General features: G+C 40.4%; 1 protein-coding gene across 1 annotated transcript in view; it reads right to left on the reverse strand.

Moving 5' to 3' along the window:
- Nucleotides 1–19,214, reverse strand: part of LOC126277946 (leucine-rich PPR motif-containing protein, mitochondrial) — a 185,637-nt gene that overhangs the window by 143,874 nt on the left and 22,549 nt on the right. Inside the window, exon 3 of the mRNA XM_049977541.1 lies at nt 4,657–4,779. Within this exon, the coding sequence (XP_049833498.1) occupies nt 4,657–4,779 (123 nt within the window). The remainder of the gene's footprint in view (nt 1–4,656; nt 4,780–19,214) is intronic.

Below are 19,214 nucleotides of genomic sequence, written 5' to 3' on the forward strand. Positions count from 1 at the left end.
CACTTTCTCACACGTAACATAATTCATCTTGCATAAAAAGAAATTTACTTTGATAGTAACTGTTTTCTAACCACCGTTCGCAATACTATCTGGAGACGGTTAGAAATAGGTTACCAGTTGCCAGAAAGCACCAGAAAAACAGGCATTATTGTGTGTGTGCAACTGTAGTGGTGCAGGAAGCCCGTATGTTGGTGTGTATAAAGCACTAACAGAGCTTACATTACACCATAAAAGAAACAGGGCATTAGAGGGTACTCCAGAGAGCATCGGAATTTCGTAAACTATACTAAAATGCATAATTCGGCTTGAGTGCAAATTGGCTTTTTCCAGATTCACAATGAAGTAGGTCCCATCTGATATTGAGCTTTTCAGTGTGGTTTTTGGGATGTAAATTTTCTTGGAGTACCAGTACTCTGCGATCTCATTTTTGGTTCTTTATTATGGCATAGTGCCATTTAAGGCAGAAGATGATAAAGTGCACTTGAAATTCAGCAAACAGTTGGAAGTAGGCAATACTTAAGAATGAAACATTTCATTTCAAATAAAATGATTGCCTGAGCGGAAAGATTAATAAAGCCAAATTTCTTTAGCAAACTTGCAAAATTAACTTCACTGTTCTGCAAGGCGATTAATGCTTGACTGCTACAAACTTGGAAATAAAATAAAATCAGAAAACTGAAATTAATAATATATTTTTGCCCTCCGTAATTATGTGAATGTATTTTAATTCACTTGATAGCTCCCGGCCACATAAATCCGTTTTGTTTTCATTTGACGTGGGAGCTTCACATGAAGAGAAGCAGCGAAATCACTTAACGTAAACACGGGTCACGTGGAGGTTAACCCCCTTCCCACTGCAAATCAGATAACTCTGTGCAAGCGTGAATCTGGCAGCTAGGGTGCGGGAGAAAAATTTCTCGTTTGCACCTGGCAATTGGTCAAACGAACCTAACGTGAACAGTTGTGACGTCATGCTCATAGCAAGCAGTTTATTGTTACAAATAATTACAGTCTGTGCCCTACGGCCTTTGACATATTTTTGCTATTTGCAGACGCTTGTGTGTGCACGATGTTTTGTTGTTGTAAATTGCACATTTCCTCTGCCACTAAAGTTTTATTTTTTTCCCCTCTCGTTTATATTTTCTTGCTGCACTATCATTCTCCAGTAGCAGGATACAATAACATTCTTTGCTAGAGAATCAATTCTGCTGTCAAAATTACAAAAATTTAACTGAAAGCTAAAACAATGAAAAATTCCCGGGTTTTCCCCGGTTTTCTCCCAGATGAAAAAATTCCTGGGTTTTTCCCGGATTTCCTGGTTGTCCTGGGTCATATACACCCTGTAAGTGCACCTTTTCTGAGCACTTTCACATGAGAAATGTGTGTACTTAATGTATTCCCCAAGTTTTGACTGATGATCAGAAAAATATGTACAACTCGGTTTCACAAGAATAGACTGGTTGTTTGACAAATAAATTGAATTTTCTCGAATGTTTCATAAGCATTAATGGAAGTTTTTTACTAGTGGAACCAGGAGGATCACCATGCTCACTAGTGTTTTTTGACTGTAGAGAAGTCATCATGGAATGCTCTGGGCAGACAAGTATTTGAACGTGTGATAAAGCAAGTCATGTACATACATCACTCAATCCAGTGAGCTTGTACCTTTCTTCGTGACAATGTGTGGACCCACACTGTGTTTATGGCAGGTGAATGTTTGGCTATGAAAAACATATCAGCACTTCCCCAACTACCTTACAATACAAGCGTAGTCAACTCAATCAAATTCCATTTGAATGGAAACAATTCTTGGATCACTGAATAGGAACTCTCCTATATTTTTAACCTTCATGACACACTTCACAACTTTTCTAGTCACCACTTCTATTTTCTTGTTTCCTAATGTTGGAAACTACGTATCACCATCACAAGCCTCTTCAGTATCAGCACCAAAAACAAAGATGCTTCAACTGTTTAACCCTTTCACCACTGTTGCCACACATTTCACAGCCACCACGGCTTTCATTAAATGGTGTTAAATTACACCTTGACCATTAATATTACTACTACCGATTGAATTTTTCAAATTTGCATTCATAGGCTTGGAAAAATATGTACCAAATCTTTCAGCTTTAAGAGTATTTCCATTTTTCATTCAATACGTCCGTTTCGAACACCGTTTAGCTTCTTCAGGCCACTCACTGTTGGATAACCTACTTTTTTAAGTGTGAATGAATACTGATAAAGCATTGTCAAATCATACAGGAGTTGATGTGAAACACAGATGTACAGCTGTTGCAACTAGTGACATTATCAATCACACTCCAACTGAACTCAACTATGAACTAAATTCTATGGTAGCATCAACACTACTACCCTGACTTCCATATTTTCAAATTACGTAATTTTCTATAGTTCTCTTGGTGCCTACAGCCAAGGCCTACCCGACCTACAGGTAAACATAGCTGCCAACTTACGGAAGATGTTGTCAGTAATCACATGGTAAATATGGAGGTAGGTTTGGAGGCCTTGGCCAAAATTTTTTAAAAATTATACCGGATTTCAGGTTAAAAATTCTGTTTCAGACACTTCCTGACCATAAATAAAGATTTTCCAGAAATAAAAAACATTGTAAATGAAAAATATCAGGTGTTTTTTTAGTAAGTCATCATCTAGCGGAAGTTGTTCTTTGATATGGTTGCATAAGTTGAGGAAAAGACTTCTGATATCTTAGTAAAATTTTTATAAATGCCGAATTTTTCAAACCCGGTAGCTTCTAGTGCCTACATTGAAGACAGCATTTTACTCCCTTTCTGATATTCCCCCCCCCCCCCCTCCCCTCCCTCCTCTGAAACTTCAGTTCCAACAAACAACCAGACATATATACCTCCCAAGTTTTGATAAATCTCACAATGAAATCTGTAAATAAGGTATTTATGATGCCGTGAAGTTCATGAATTATTGGCTCTTTTTTCTGAAGGATTCCATGTGCTTTGGTAAATAACAAAAGAATACTCTGCAAAAAAGAAAGAAAAATATAGTTTAGTAACTGGATCATTTGCCCGGCTAGCCGCGCGGTCTAACAGGCTGCTTCCAGACCAGGAAGGCAGTTACACTACGTCAGTGATTGCTGCGCAAATACAGTCTCCACATACGTGCGCACCATCATTACTCAACCACGCAAACATTTGGGGTTCACTAGTCTGGCATGAGATGTTTCCAGGGGGGCCCACCGGGGCTGAACCACACAATAACCCTGGGTTCGGTGTGAGGCGATGGTGGGGTTGGGGGACTGCTGTGGCCTGTTGTGGGGTTATGAACCACTGAGTACTCTGGAGGGACGAAGCCTCTCCATTATTTCTAGGTCCCTGGTTCAATACACAATACAACAGAATCATTTAGAAGAGGGTGTAGTATACATAAGTGAGAAATCTTATATTTTTTGCAGTTTCCTCATTGACAAATTTTTGCCAGAGATTTCCACTGTTCAATTATTCTTTATACAGGTTTGAGCAAAGGGGGCCATCTTGTACACAAAAATCAAAGGCTGAAAGCTTAATGTATTTTTGAAAATATAGAGCAGTCAAATAAATGAAGTACAATTAAGAGCCATCTATTAGGTTTTACTGAAATGCTCATTATGTGAAGTATGAGCATGTACAATGTTTACACAAACAGCTGCATAGTCCAAAAACATCCGATTTTATAGAGTTCAGTGTTACGCATATTTGAGTTAAACAGTATTGTCTTTTTGAACTTTTTTCAGACAGTAGTGAAGAAGCAAGCATTACAAATTCTTCAGCATGAAAATGTTGAAGGAACCTGTTTGTGCAGATATATATGAAGCCAGTGCCAGGAATAAGTTTGTAGCATTATGTGTGGTTGTACTTCCTTCAAGAAAGCAGCAACTCCTCTTACATATACGTCTCACCACTGTAGTTGCATTGTCACATGCGGATGAAGTGCATTTTTGTCCAGGTAGTTCTTTCCTTAGCAGCTGTTTGCTCAAGAGATTAAGAATGTCATCTGGTTAGAAAAACTGCCACAGCTTACAGACAAATGCCTTGAACCTTGTGACACCACTCTCTTTGAAAGCAGTTTTATTCCTATCCTTTAAGCTGGCACGGGCAGAACGAAACATTTTCATTAGCGCTCAATGAAACCTATCTTAGTGAGCTGTGGTGATGAAATTATTCATAGACAGCTTTATTATGTACTCATAAAATCATTAAGCACATTTAATGAGTAGTACATTTTCTGATTTGTGAAGTACCTACTTCTGTAATTTTTAGTAATATCCCATAACTCCATGATTAAGGTGATATATTAAATTCGCAACATTACAGAGAATCCTTAATAGTTGGCAGCCATGTCTAAATCCAGCCCTCATCATATGAAAAAGAAAGAGAAAGGAGTTGGAAGGAATGAGGCTATTCAAGGAGAGTCACAAAGAGCAGGAGCTGATGGAATGTCAGCAGGAAAAGATGCGAGGGGAACATCTCACCTTTTCTACTTATTTCTCAGTCAGCTTCTGCAGAAAAAGTATAGTCTTTCGCTATCATTATTTGGCTGTAGTTTGATATGCCACAAGAGAGAGGAACAAAGTTGTAAATTGTAAATGAATGCACAATAAAAACATAATATTATTGAACTTACCTAGGTTTTCTAATGTTTTCCATACTTCATTCACAATTTTTGTCCTCACCTCAGGAGATTCTTCAGGTACAAGGTTCCCACAGCATCGTATAATCAGAAGAGACTGAGTGCTTGTGGCGCAACCTGTGCACACAATACTCATAAGTACAAATGTCATTACTCAGAACACAAATGTCTTTCTGAATTTCAATATGCAGTAAAAAGCAAGAAATAAATAAAACTTGTAGATTCATACGTATGAAGTTTGTGTGAAATGATACACACAATTCATGACAACCAAAATTTTGCAATACTCTGACTACAATTGCCAGAATGATATCTATTTTAATCCAGGCACTATAATTGTTGGTTCAAGCACAAATACTTCAAAATTACTTCAGTTACCTCACATGACATCACGAGGTGTGTAAGAAAAGTAATCAGACAGATCCGCTTGTCTGCAATGTCCAGTCTCAATCGATTCACCCTTTTCCCGACTCTTTCAAGGACATCTTTGTAAAACATTTGGGCGACAGTTTGTCCAGGAGGAAAAATCTCACAAAAGTGCACACATATTTGACGTTTTCATTGCTTTTTGAAGTTGTAGATCTCCCTGAGTGAGGTTCACCTTCAATGTGTTCTTGGCCTTTCAAAGGTGATCTGTGCCAGTGGAGAGCTTGTGCTCTTAACCCATTACTGGCCATTGTCCCTTTTTCGGGACGCGTATATTTTACTTATTTCTACATAAGCAATGGAACTTTCAGCCTTTATTGTTGCACCTGTAGGCTCAACTAACTGCTATACTGCCTCTAAATGTAAAATAAATAACTTTTTTCTAAGCACTTCATGTCAGGAAAATTATAAACTTGCCGATTTTTTGTTCTCGTGCTTGGCAGCACTGTGTCTGCTGGTAGTTTCTGGATGACAATGAGCTGTGATTTAGTTGTCTGGGCATATTTGTTATGAGCATAAGGATGGCTGTGTAAGATTAAGTATACTTCAGATTTTTTCAAGTAAGTGCAATATCAATATATTTTATGGGTCCCAATAATGGGAAAATGGCATGTTACATAATCATTTATCGTTGATGTGCCCTATTCTTGTATATACGTATTTTACAGAGAAGAACTGCATTTTATGTTCTTTATATCTGCTTTTTTTCATATTCTATTCGAATTTTACGATTCCAACAGGATAAAAACATGCCGCGTGGGCTTACACTTGAAGAAATTCTAACAGAACTAGAGAACCATCAAGGGAGTGATGATGAAGATGATTACGTAGAATTGAAGATTATTCCACCGGATGCAGATGTAATAACAGATGAAGAAGACATTGTCGAAAATGTACTGAACAATGAGTCTGTTGAACAAGATGTAGCTGGTACTTTAGAGCTCATAACCAGCAGAGATGAAGCTAATGCTACAGCTGTACCTCCAGAAGCCAAAAGAAGGAAAGCGTTATTAGATGGAGCAGAAAGTGGTATGTTATCTACAAAAAAATATAAATGTCAACCAACATACACAAACACTAGTGAACCAGGGAAGAGCAACGAACATTATGTTGCATAATGTCTAGCAAATAAGACAGCGCCCCAGGTGTTTCAGGATTTTTTTCTGAGAAAACAATGGATACTATTATTGAACAAAGCTAAATCAATGCTTGCCAACATAACAAAATAAATTTTCTGCTAACCAAAGAAGAACTAAAATAATTTATTGGCACACTACTTCTGAGTGGTTATCATAAGCTTCCCCATGAGAATATGTACTGGGAACAGGCTCCTGATGTCGGTGTTCCTTTACTCTTCAACTCCATTTCAAGAAATAGGTTTCGGGAAAAAAGAGATTCATTCATCTCAACAGACAGAAACGACAAGATGTACAAACTGAGGTTGTACTTTGAAATGCTGAAAAAGGAACTTGGTATATTTGGCGTATTTCATTCAGAACTCTCAATTGATGAGATGGTGGTACGATATTTTTATGGTAAACATTCAGCTAAAATGTTTCTGAGGGGAAAGCCTATCAAATATAGATATAAAATTTGGTGTCTTACAAGTTCCAACGGCTTTCTTTATAATTTTTTGCCATACTGTGGCAAGACTAACAACAAACAGGAGCCTTTAGGTGCAAAGGTAATAAATGAACTAACCAGCAAGATTCCAGAATCAGAGTATCCAAATTATAAGCTTTTCTTTGACAACTTTTTCATCAGCGTTGACACACTGATCACACTCGGAAAGAGTAAAATGAAAGCTACAGGAACAATAAGAGAGATCCGAACTACTGCATGTCCTTTGAGTGACTCGAAAAGAATGGCAAAAGAAAAGGAACGAGGATTCTATAACAAAATGTTTGACAAAGAGAATGAAGTTCTGGTTGTGAAATGGAGTGACAAGGAACCAGTATGTGTAGCGACAAATTACAGTACTATTACTCCTCTGAGTTCCACTAAAGGATACTCACGGGCAAAGAAAAAGCATATATGTTACAATACCACATCTCATTGAAGAATACAATGCCCATATGGGTGGCGTACATCTACTGGACAGGCAGATATCACTTTATAGGGCGAGGATAAGGTCAAAGAAATGCTGGTGGCCATTATTCACACAGATGATAGATATCTGTGTAGTAAACACATGGGGTGCATACCAAATTGCTAACTCTAATGAGAAGCTCTAACTTTTGGATGTCCGACGGAGAATAGTGATGTTTTACCTATCAAAGAAAACAGGATCAGTACCAAAATGCAGAGGACCACAAAGAAGCAAATTGATGGGAGGACGAGTGAGCACAGATGTATGAGTAGTAGATCCAGGAAATCATTTCATTGTGCCAAGTAAAACACAGGAGAGATGTGCTTACTGCAAGAAAAAAGCAACAAAAATTTGTGACAGGTGCAATGTTGGTGTACACGACAAGTGTTTTGCTTCATTTCATACTGAATAGACATTCATATAAAGATGTGAAACAATTACTAACAAAGAGATATAGGGGCTGGCCAGTACTTACCTCAGCTCAGTACAGCTGATAGAAACACAAAAAACAACCGAAAATTTAAGTTCCTAGCTTTCGGAATAAATGTTCCTTCATCAGGGAGGAGAGAGGGGAAAGAAAGGGAAGAAGGGAAAGTGGATTTAGTTACTCACAACCCAGGTTATGAAGCAACAGGGAAAGGAAAACAGGGAAGGTAGCAAGGATGGAGGCATGGTTGTCTGAGGGAAGCCAAAGATATTCTACTGCAGGTACTGTGCCAGCTTCAAACCAAAGAGGATGCGTACAGAAGTAAAGAGGTGTATAGTATAAAGATGTAGGATGGAAAGATGCATGAATGGCTAAAGAGGAAAGGGAAAGAGGAGAAGACTGAACAGTAAATGGAAGTGAGGTTGTTTAACGTAGGTTCAGTCCAGGGGGATGGCGGGATGAAAGGATGTGCTGGAGTGCAAGTTCCCATCTCCGCAGTTCAGAGGGACTGGTGTTGGGTGGGAGAAGCCAAATGGCACATACAGTGTAGCAGGTTCCTAGGTCCCTAGAATTATGCTGGAGGGCATGCTCCGCTACTGGGTATTGGACATCTCCTAGGCGGACAGTTCGTCTGTGTCCGTTCATACGCTCAGCCAGTTTAGTTGTTGTCATACCAATGTAAAAGGCTGTGCAGTGCAGGCATGTCAGCTGATAAATGACATGTGTAGTCTCACACATGGCCCTGCCTTGAATTGTGTATGTTTTCCTAGTAGCGGGGCTGGAGTAGGTGGTTGTGGGGGGATGCATGGGGCAGGTTTTGCAGCGGGGTCGGTTACAGGGGTAGGAACCGCTGGGTAGAGAAGGTAGTCTGGGAATATTGCAGGGTTTAACAAGGATGTTACGGAGGTTAGGGGGACGACGAAAGGCAACTCTGGGTGGTGTGGGGAGAATTTTGTCAAGGGATGATCTCATTTCAGGGGTTGACTTGAGAAAGTCATATCCCTGGCGGAGTAATTTATTGATGTATTCGAGGCCAGGATAATATTGGGTGACAAGGGGGATGCTTCTGTGTGGTCTGAGGATAGGAATATTGTTGTTGGACGGGGAGGAATGTATTGCTCGGGAGATCTGTTTGTGGACAAGGTCTGCAGGATAGTTGCGGGAGAGGAAAGCACTGGTCAGGTTATTGGTGTAACTGTTGAGGGATTCGACAGTGGAGCAGATACGTTTGCCACGAATACCTAGGCTGTAGGGAAGGGAGCGTTTGATGTGGAATGGATGGCACAGCTATCAAAGTGAAGGTACTGTTGTTTGTTGGTGGGTTTGATATGGACAGAGGTGTGGATGTGAGCTTCAACAAGATGAAGGTGAACATCCAGGAAGGTGGCTTTGGTTTTGGAGAAGGACCAGGTGAAATTCATATTCGAAAAGGAGTTGAGTTTATGGAGGAAATTAAGGAGTGTTTCTTCACCATGAGTCCAGACCACAAAGATGTCATCTATAAACCTATACCAGGCCAGGGGAAGCAGCTGTTGGGTCTTCAGGAAAGCCTCCTCCATGCGGCCCATGAAGAGGTTGGCATAGGATGGAGCCATCCTGGTTCCCATGGCAGTTCCCGATTTGTCTGTAGGTCTGTCCTTCAAAAGTGAAGTAATTATGGGTGAGGATGAAGTTGGTAAGTGTGATAAGGAACGAGGTTTTTGGAAGATCTTCGGGTGGGCGTTGGGAGAGGTAGTGCTCGAGGGCAGAGAGACCATGGGTGTGTGGGATGTTTGTGTAAAGGGATGTAGCATCTATGGTCACAAGAAAGGTTTCAGGTGGGAGAAGAGTGGGAATGGATTTGAGGCGTTCTAGGAAGTGGTTTGTGTCCTTGATGTAGGATGGGAGTCTGCAGGTGATAGGTTGGAGGTGTTGGTCTACCAGAGCTGAGATACGTTCTGTTGGGGCTTTGAAGCCTGCTACAATGGGACGGCCAGGATGGTTCTCTTTGTGGATTTTGGGTAATAGGTAGAAGGTAGGGGTACGTGGCTCAGGTGGAGTGAGTAAGTCTATGGAAGCCATTGTGAGGCCTTGTGAGGGACCTTGGATTTTTAGGATTTTCTGCAGCTCAGTCTGAATGGAGGGAATGGGATCCTGGGTAACAGCTTTGTAGGTTGAGGTGTCGGAGAGTTGGCGCAGTCCTTCTGCCACATACTCCACACGGTCAAGTACCACAGTTGTGGAGCCTTTATCCGCCGGAAGGATTACAATAGAGCGGTCTGTTTTCAGCTGCTTAATGGCACGGGATTCAGCTGGGGTGATGTTGGGGGTTGTCGGGATGTTCTTCAAGAAGGACTGGGAGGCAACACTGGATGTGAGGAATTCCTGAAATGTCTGCAAGGGATGGTTTTGGGGAAGGGGAGGAGGATCCCTTTGAGAAGGCGGTCGGAACTGTTCTAAACAAGGTTCAACACTGGGTCTAGTATTTGGGGGCTGTGTTTGGGTGGTGAAGTGATATTTCCAGTTGAGGTTCCGGGTGAAAGAGAGGAGATCTTTAACCAGGGCAGTGTGGTTGAATTTAGGTGTGGGGCTAAAGGTTAAGCCTTTTGATAGAACAGATGTCTCTTGAGGAGAGAGGGATCTGGATGAGAGGTTTAGAACTGAATTGGAGTTGGTGATATGTGGCATTTGACTGTGGTTATAGTTGAGATTTGGTCTGTGTGGGGTATGTGCTGGGATGGGGAGATTGAGTAGGGTAGCTAGGCTAGGTTTGTTGGCTATGAGGGGGGTTTGTTGACGGTTCTGTTGTGGTTGGTGTTTGTGAGGGATAGGGAGAGGGACCCCACTTCTTAGGTGTTGCACTAGCACTGTGGATAGTTTTTTCAGGTGGTGTGTGGCATGGGACTCAAGTTTGCGGCTGGCTTCTAGGATGATGTTCCTGAGTGTGTTCTCCAAGCAAGGGTTTGAGAGGTGAAGGACTTTGAAGAGAGATAGGAGCTGTTGGGAGTGGTGGTTACATGAAGTAGTGTAGAGATTCAGGACAAGTTGGGTAAGGGCTAAGGATTGAAGGTTCTGGAGTCCAGGAGAGATTGGTGGAAGGAGGAATTGCACCCAGAGATGGGAACTTTTAAGGTAAGTCCTTTAGGGGTAATTCCAAAGGTTAAGCAGGACTGCAAAACCTGCCCCATGCATCCCCCCACAACCACCTACTCCAGCCCCGCTACTAGGAAAACATACACAATTCAAGGCAGGGCCATGTGTGAGACTACACGTCATTTATCAGCTGACATGCCTGCACTGCGCAGCCTTTTACATTGGTATGACAACAACTAAACTGGCTGAGCGTATGAACGGACACAGACGAACTGTCCGCCTAGGAGGTGTCCAATACCCAGTAGCGGAGCATGCCCTCCAGCATAATTCTAGGGACCTAGGAACCTGCTACACTGTATGTGCCATTTGGCTTCTCCCACCCAACACCAGTCCCTCTGAACTGCGGAGATGGGAATTTGCACTCCAGCACATCCTTTCATCCCGCCATCCCCCTGGACTGAACCTACGTTAAACAACCTCACTCCCATTTACTTTTCAGTCTTCTCCTCTTTCCCTTTCCTCTTTAGCCATTCATGCATCTTTCCATCCTACATCTTTATACTATACACCTCTTTACTTCCGTACACATCCTCTTTGGTTTGAAGCTGGCACAGTACCTGCAGTAGAATATCTTTGGCTTCCCTCAGACAACCATGCCTCCACCCTTGCTACCTTCCCTGTTTTCCTTTCCCTGTTGCTTCATAACCTGGGTTGTGAGTAACTAAATCCACTTTCCCTTCTTCCCTTTCTTTCCCCTCTCTCCACCCTGATGAAGGAACATTTATTCCGAAAGCTAGGAACTTAAATTTTCGGTTGTTTTTTGTGTTTCTATCGGCTGTACTGAGCTGAGGTAAGTACTGGCCAGCCCCTCTATCTCTTTGTTAGTAATTGAATAGACATTCAATAATATAAAACATTCTTTATTTATTGTTTGTGTTGTTTCTTACAATATTATGCATGGAGAATAAGGTTGTGAATTTGGGTAGCGCATGTGGCCAATGCCCCAAAAATGGGCAGTCTGTAGTTTTTGTTCTAATAAATGAAAATTTTCAAAACAACAATTTATTCAATTAATCACTCAATGTAACATATTTATGTGCAAAAGTTTCCAAAAAATGATCCTCTGTTTCAAATTTTTGAAGGTCTCACTAGCAGATTTCTTAAGTTCAACACAAAACCTGATGGCATAACATTGCTCTAAATTCTGTGCTCCATCCTCATAAGACACAACAACAACACAGCTTCACCGATGGCACTCTCAAAAATCATGTCATGGCTGTACAGAGCTGAAACTAGGACTGAGCATCTGGAAGGAATGAACACACTGGTTTACAAAAGTAAAACAACACTGAGTTGCCACTCTCATTACTTTGCTCACACACCTCTTAGATCACACATTGCATTAAGGAAAAGAAAAGATTCTCCTTTTGTTTGCAACCAAACTGATGACATTTTAGTTTCCACCAGCTTTAATATTATGAGTAGTAGTAATAAATGTGTTGGTTAACAATCAATTGTTATTTTGATTGGTTAATATATGGCTATTATGAACAAATTTCAGATTACAACTGGAGGTTCAACAAGTCCTCATGTAGATGAAAAATTAAGGTTCAAAAGTCAATCAGCAGATTTTAACAAAATCTGGCAATAAACAGTTCACCTAGAAAACTTGGGAGGGAAACACAAAGAAAGGAAGAATCCTGTCAGTAGTTCCTTTGTCTACACTCCCTGTACATCGCATTTCTCCCTCTCTGAGGCTTGGAATAGCTTACTTCTCCTCCTCTGGATCTCTTTCTATTTCCTCTGCTTCTGCTACTGATGAAAAAAGCCATACAAAATTCAAGTCTTTAAAAAAATATATATACAGGGTGTCTACGTGGACGAGGAAAAAAAATTCCCAGATTTTTCCCGGATTTCCCGGTTAAAAATACACTTTCTCCCGGATGAAAATACGCTTTTTCCGTGTTAAGTAACAGTATACTTTTCCTCGGAACTGTAAAATTTATCAATGCTTTCAATGGTTGGGATTTTATACACTGGTGCAGAATTTCCCGGCACTTCAGAAAACGAAACTCAGGGGAAAAAAACACGTTTCGGAAAAATGTCTGCTGTGCAGCAACCTGTACACTGCATATTTTCGTATTACGAAAGTATAAATTCGAATTCCACCAAACACCGCATGTTTCTTTCCGAAGGATTGAAATCAAGTTTGTGATGCGGTTTTGTAAGCCAGTCGTAGCTCATGTCAAGCTATCTCGCCAGCCGATGACAGTGGATATTCAGAGCACAGGACACGTGATGTAGTCAGCGAATAGCAAAATCACAGTCAAGTAGTGGGAACACACAAATAGGAAAACCTAATGGTTTAAATTGATATACATAGTGTCGTTACAACAAAAGAAAAGCTTCTACGCATAGTATTGGTCTCTAAGATTAATAAGCTGCAAGAGAAGCTAAGCTTTCACACATAATGTTGATCTTTTCTTTGTGTGTTACACTTTTAAGATACAGCACAAAAATGTGACAGTATAATTTTTGACAATGACATAAATGTCCGATCTTCTGGGCTCGAAAATATTCTAAATGGTCGTCCTCAAAGACTTGATTTTTGAGGGAGAGTCAAACACTCTGTGATTTAAGAAATTCATCGGACATTCGCGCACAGAGTTCATCTTGTGTAAAAGGAAATTTACTTTGCTTGAAAGGTACACCTCTCAAACAACCATTCGGAATATTTTCCCGCGGCCTGTTAGAAATAGATTCATTTCAGCAGCTACGATGACAGCGCAGCTACGATGACGCAAGAAGCCCGTAGTTCCCACGTGTAAAACATTAAAAGATCTTACATTATGTCAAAAGACATTAGAGGATACTCCAAGAGCATGGGAATTTTGTGAACCATAATAAAATAAAATCTGAAACTAATAACATATTTTAGCCTTCCGTAATTATGTGAATGTATTTTAATTCAGTTGATAGCTCCCGGCCACAGAAATCCGTTGGGTTTTCATTTGATGTGAGAGCAATAAACGAAGAAGAAACAGCAAAATCACTTAACGTAAACACGGGTCACATGGAGACTACGACCTCCCCACTACAACACAGGCTGCTCTGTGCATCATGTTCGCATCTATGATATTTCCGGACCGGGGCTATATTAAATAGTGGCACTCCCCCTCCCTCGAGCGTTTGAGGTAGGATGAGCAAAAATTTTAAAAATCATTTTTCAAAAATATCTTCATTTTGTAGCACATGTCTTTCTGAAGAGTCTGATACATAAAACATATATGTTCGAGGGAACGTAAGACGTGTTATTTGGTCTTAAGTGTGCCGAAGTGCAAAGCCACGCCCCTTCACACAGCATTCTTCCATTGCACATCTCTGTATTTTGCTCTGTGGAATTCAAACTTGTAATATTTAGTAACGGGTGCCATCAAACTATATTCAGGCCAGTGGAAGGTAAAATGACCTGTGGTGCCTCTCCCGCTCCCAGTCGGCCAGTTTGACATCTTGCCCCTCTTTAAAAAAAATCCAGAACAAGAACTCTTCAGAAAACTTGGGGTCTTAACTGCCTATTGGCTAATAACTTGCTGTTTTGTGAGACATAAAATTAAATATGGGATACATAAAACGAGTAAAGACAAGAGACAAGCAAGACAGTACACATTTCTTCAATCCATAAGTCCTAGCTTATTTTCTCTCTAATCTTGCCACAGCTTTATATGGCGTATTTTGATTTTTGGGAACGAATCTATTACCTGATCAAAGTTCGTCAATGTTTTGTTACATGAAAAAACGAAATGTTGTTGTCTAATACTGGAAAAGCTGTTGTTAATACAAATAGTACCAAGACTGGTGTGGTTTCTTGATGTGATTACGTGTATTTTGTCACTGTGTGCTAGATAAAACGTAACAGGCCTGCTAATACTGCAGCAATTTTAACAAACACCAAATAAACGAGACTGTTTTGGCACAAATGGTCATTTTTATAACACTACAGAATATAATTCACGATGTACCAATATCAAATGTCTATTAGGCCTACTACAAGCAAAAAGTCTTATGTTAGGAAATAGTTTCACGTTTCGTTCATACTCTCTAGCTTCTGAAGCACGAGATCGAAAAGTAGTAGTACGAAATTTTTATAAAAATTTAAATCGTCATATGCTTCCGTAATTTGTGTGAGTTCCTGTTTCTTCTCCTTCCTCGTTCTAACAAACAATCTTATCATCACTAATTCTGTAGCTATTGCTGCCAGTGTCAAAATTTATTCTCTAATTAACTTCACTAATCCTGCCACAATCACCGGTTTAGTTACCCGGCATTTATTCTCCGGTTAGGCGTTATTACGTGTTTGTACAACGCGTTTTCCGCAATACTCCCAGAATAGTACTTTAGCGGCTGCTAGCCGGGGACTGTATAGCTGTCCCTTAGTGGTGTAGCGATCTGGCCAAAAATTTTCTGTCAAAAATTCATTTTCTTGGATACACGGAGAAGACAATACGTAATCTTTGTTGCCTGTTATTCCTGTTAGTCGCTTATTTCCAATTAATGGAATTCGCTAGTAATTACAACAATGCTCATCATTTGCAAACCCAGTCAACCACATAAACAGCGATTGTCATTCACCCTTTCGACTTTATTCGCTCAGCTCGTATAGACCCATCCCCATTTGTCTACAGGAAATTTTTTTCTAGATGCGACGGGGATTCCCCTGGCAGATACATCACGTGTCGTACACTATGCACGCATTCAGAAATCAACTTAGAATCTGATCAAAAATGTTGGCGCCCCTCCCCCCTGAAACTGCCACCTGGGGCAGACAGCCCGGTTTGCCTCCGCCCCCTGGTTCCCAGCCTGTTGCGCATAAGTGAATCTGGCAGCTTAGATGCATCAGTAAGATTTTTCCGGATAGCATCTGGCTGCTTGCTGCAATTGCTTATACAGATAACTGCTACACTTCCGTAGCCAGAAGCAGGAGAAGGTACTACTAATACGCGACTCAACTGCTCTTTGAGCCTAAGCTGCTCGCAACCGCTCCAATGAATTAAATGTAAACAGTTGTGACGTCACGCTCATCGGAGGCAATTTGTTGTTATGAAACATTTCAGTCTTTGTAAAGCCTTTAACAAATTTTGCTGTTGGCAGACGCTTGTAAGAGCACTGTGTTTTGTCCTTGAGTATGGTGCATTTCCTTTGCAACTCAAGTTTTGCTTTCGTTTTTGTTCTCTCGTTCGTGTTTTATTGCTGCAGTGGCGAGATACAGTAATTTTCTTTGTTAGAGTATTGGTTCTTACCAGTCAAAGTTACAAAAATTTAACTCAAAACTGAAACAATGAAAAATTCCTGGAATTCGTAAAAATTACCAGGTTTTTCCTGGTTTTCTCCCGGATGAAAAAATTCCCGGGTTTTTCCCGGTTGTCCCGGGTCATATACACCCTGATATAACAACCTATGTGCCTATCATCCCCAATACAGTAAAACCAGTTTTAACAGTCAGTAAATAAACCCTCTTCTTGTCTCTCACTAATAACAACAATAATAAAACAATAATTATGACTACTATTACAATTATGGTTTTTAAATTAGTACATGTTTTATTGTGTAGCAATGAATTTATTTTGCCTGATTAATTCAATACGAGAGAGAGAGAGAGATTGAAGTGGGCACCCAAAAATGTTCTATACATTACGAAAGGACCAACAGTGCATACCAATATCTGGGATAATAATCAACTTTGCTCAAGTCTCAGAACTCCTGGGCATCAGTTTTGAATCAGTACACTGCCCCCCACCCCCTCCTCTCCCATACACCACGAACTTTTTCCTGGTGGAGTGTTTTGCAGGCTTCAGTGATAAGATAAACATATTGTAGGTGCAACCAGAATGGAGGGGCCAAAATAACCTGTGATTCCTCAAGCCGTGGAGCAGCATTTTCAGTAGCTACAGGGTCAGCAATCTGGATGACTGACTGATCCAATGTTGTAACACTAGTCAACATGCTCTTGCTGTGCAGGTACTGTGAACAACAAAGCAAGGGGAAGCTAGAGCCATTTTTTTCCCTGAAGCATGTAGTTCCACTACAAGCTTAATCATGATGGTATCCTCATGGGAAAAATATTCTCAAGCTAAAATTGTACCGCATTTGGATTGCAAGGGAGAGACTACTCAGGAGGATATAGTCATCAGGAGAAACAAGACAGATTCCATGGCTCGGAGAACGAAGAAGAATTTAAAAATGGAAATGAAGAAATTGAATAAATCATGTCTCAAAATTATATATGCATTCACCAGTATAGATTAAAGTGAGACTAGCAATGTTCTGGAACACAAAAGGACTGATCCTGGCCTAGGACCATCCAAAAAGTTAAATTACAAATGGTGCAAATTTTTATGTCTTCTGGCAAGATAAACTGACAGCCACGATCCATAAAAAAGTGACAAGGACAACTAAGGGTGTGCTTGTACTTCCCATTAACACCAGTTCTGTGAAACAAGGCCATTTGGAACTGCTGAGGAGACCTCTGCACTGGATTAGATTACAAAAGCAATGTCTTGTTCACATGCTCCTTTGTTAAAACTGGCTACATGTTTCAGCCTTACAACCATCACAAGATCTAAAATCACAGCAGTGACAAATAGGCACGTAGTCAAGTATGTGACATTATAGTTTTTAATAAAGTGGCATGTGAACAAGACAATGACCTTTATAATCTAACACCAGTTCACACACAGCAACAGCCACAATAAACACTGTGCACATGCTTGGCTCTGAATTGTTTTCCCATGCTCTTTACAACCCTCCCCCGACACCACTGCATTAATATATTTTCTCTCATTTGAAGGACATGCTAAATGGTTAATAGATCAGGGGTGGAGCAGTGAAATTTGTTGAAACTGGTCACAGTTTATACCAAAGACCTGACAGACAATATCAATAGTAACCTCAGAAACTTCACACTTTTTGCATATGATGCACTTACCTATGATGAAATACTAGCCTATTAACATGAATGAATCACAAATGGAGTCAGTAAACTCACAGAGATACCTAGGGGCGACCCACACTGATAGCCATGCAAGTTAGCACACTGATTTCGGGATTCAGGGGGAGACGATGGCCCTCGAACATATCTGCCTGACAGATTAACAATGAGGGATGTGGTTTGTAAGCAGTTTCCCACATCCGACTACGCGAATACTAGGCTGGTAAGCACACTCCGTCTCAGTTATACTATTTGCAGACATCGAAATGTTCTCAAACCTTCACATGGGATAACACTAGACACAAACACAAATTCTATCTCAGAGCGGATGAGGTGGCAGCAGGAGGGGAATCTGGCCACCTATTACCATGAATAATGCCAAATCAAGAAAAACATGCCTAAGCTTTGAAAACACGGGATAAGGACATGAAAAAAAAGAAAAGATACAAATATCTGGGAGTACAACAATTTGCAAGGATATCTATATCAACATGATTTCTCTGCAATTCACAATTAAGTGTGTGGCAGAGGGTTCATCAAACCACTTTCCAGCTATTTATCTACTGTTCCACCCCAGAATAGCACCGAGAAAAACAAAACATTTAAATTTTTCTGTGCAAGCTCTCATTTATCTTATTTTATTATCATGATTATTTTTCCATATGTAGTTGGGTGCTATCAAAATATGGAATGGAGTGATTGCCTATGCCCAGTCATAGGTATAGCAGGTGGCACACTTTCGTTAAGTAGCAGGATACTGGGATGGAACAGTCAGTCCACAAAGGGGACTGCTTATAAATCACCTGTGTGCCCTACCACAGAATATTGCTGAAGTATGCAGGACCCATATCTAATAGGACTAACATCAGCTAACTGTGCGGGAGCTAAAGGGTGTTATCTTGTGAGGGATAAGTAAAAAGGCAAAGTGTATTTTTTTCCTTGTGTGGAAACAGATGCATGGTGTCATGTAAAAACTGCCATTATTTTTAGGTATGATACTATAATATGGGTAACTGGAATTCGTCAGTAGGAAAAAGGAGAGAAGGAACATAGTGGGTGAATATGGTTTGGGGCTAAGAAATGAAAGAGGAAGCCGCCTGGTAGAATTTTGCACAGAGCATAACTTAATCATAGCTAACACTTGGTTCAAGAATCATAAAAGAAGGTTGTATACATGGAAGAAGCCTGGAGATACTAAAAGGTATCAGATAGATTATATAATGGTAAGACAGAGATTTAGGAATCAGGTTTTAAATTGTAGGACATTTCCAGGGGCATATGTGGACTCTGACCACAATCTATTGGTTATGAGCTGTAGATTAAAACTGAAGAAACTGCAAAAAGGTGGGAATTTAAGGACATGGGATCTGGATAAGCTGAAAGAACCAGAGGTTGTACAGAGTTTCAAGGAGAGCATAAGGGAACAATTGACAGGATTGGGGGAAAGAAACACAGTAGAAGAAGAATGGGTAGCTCTGAGGGATGAAGTAGTGAACGCAGCAGAGGATCAAGTAGGTAAAAAGACGAGGGCTGCTAGAAATCCTTGGGTAACA

This window comes from Schistocerca gregaria, chromosome 6 (genome assembly GCF_023897955.1).
Source record: "Schistocerca gregaria isolate iqSchGreg1 chromosome 6, iqSchGreg1.2, whole genome shotgun sequence".
Taxonomy (NCBI): domain Eukaryota; kingdom Metazoa; phylum Arthropoda; class Insecta; order Orthoptera; family Acrididae; genus Schistocerca; species Schistocerca gregaria.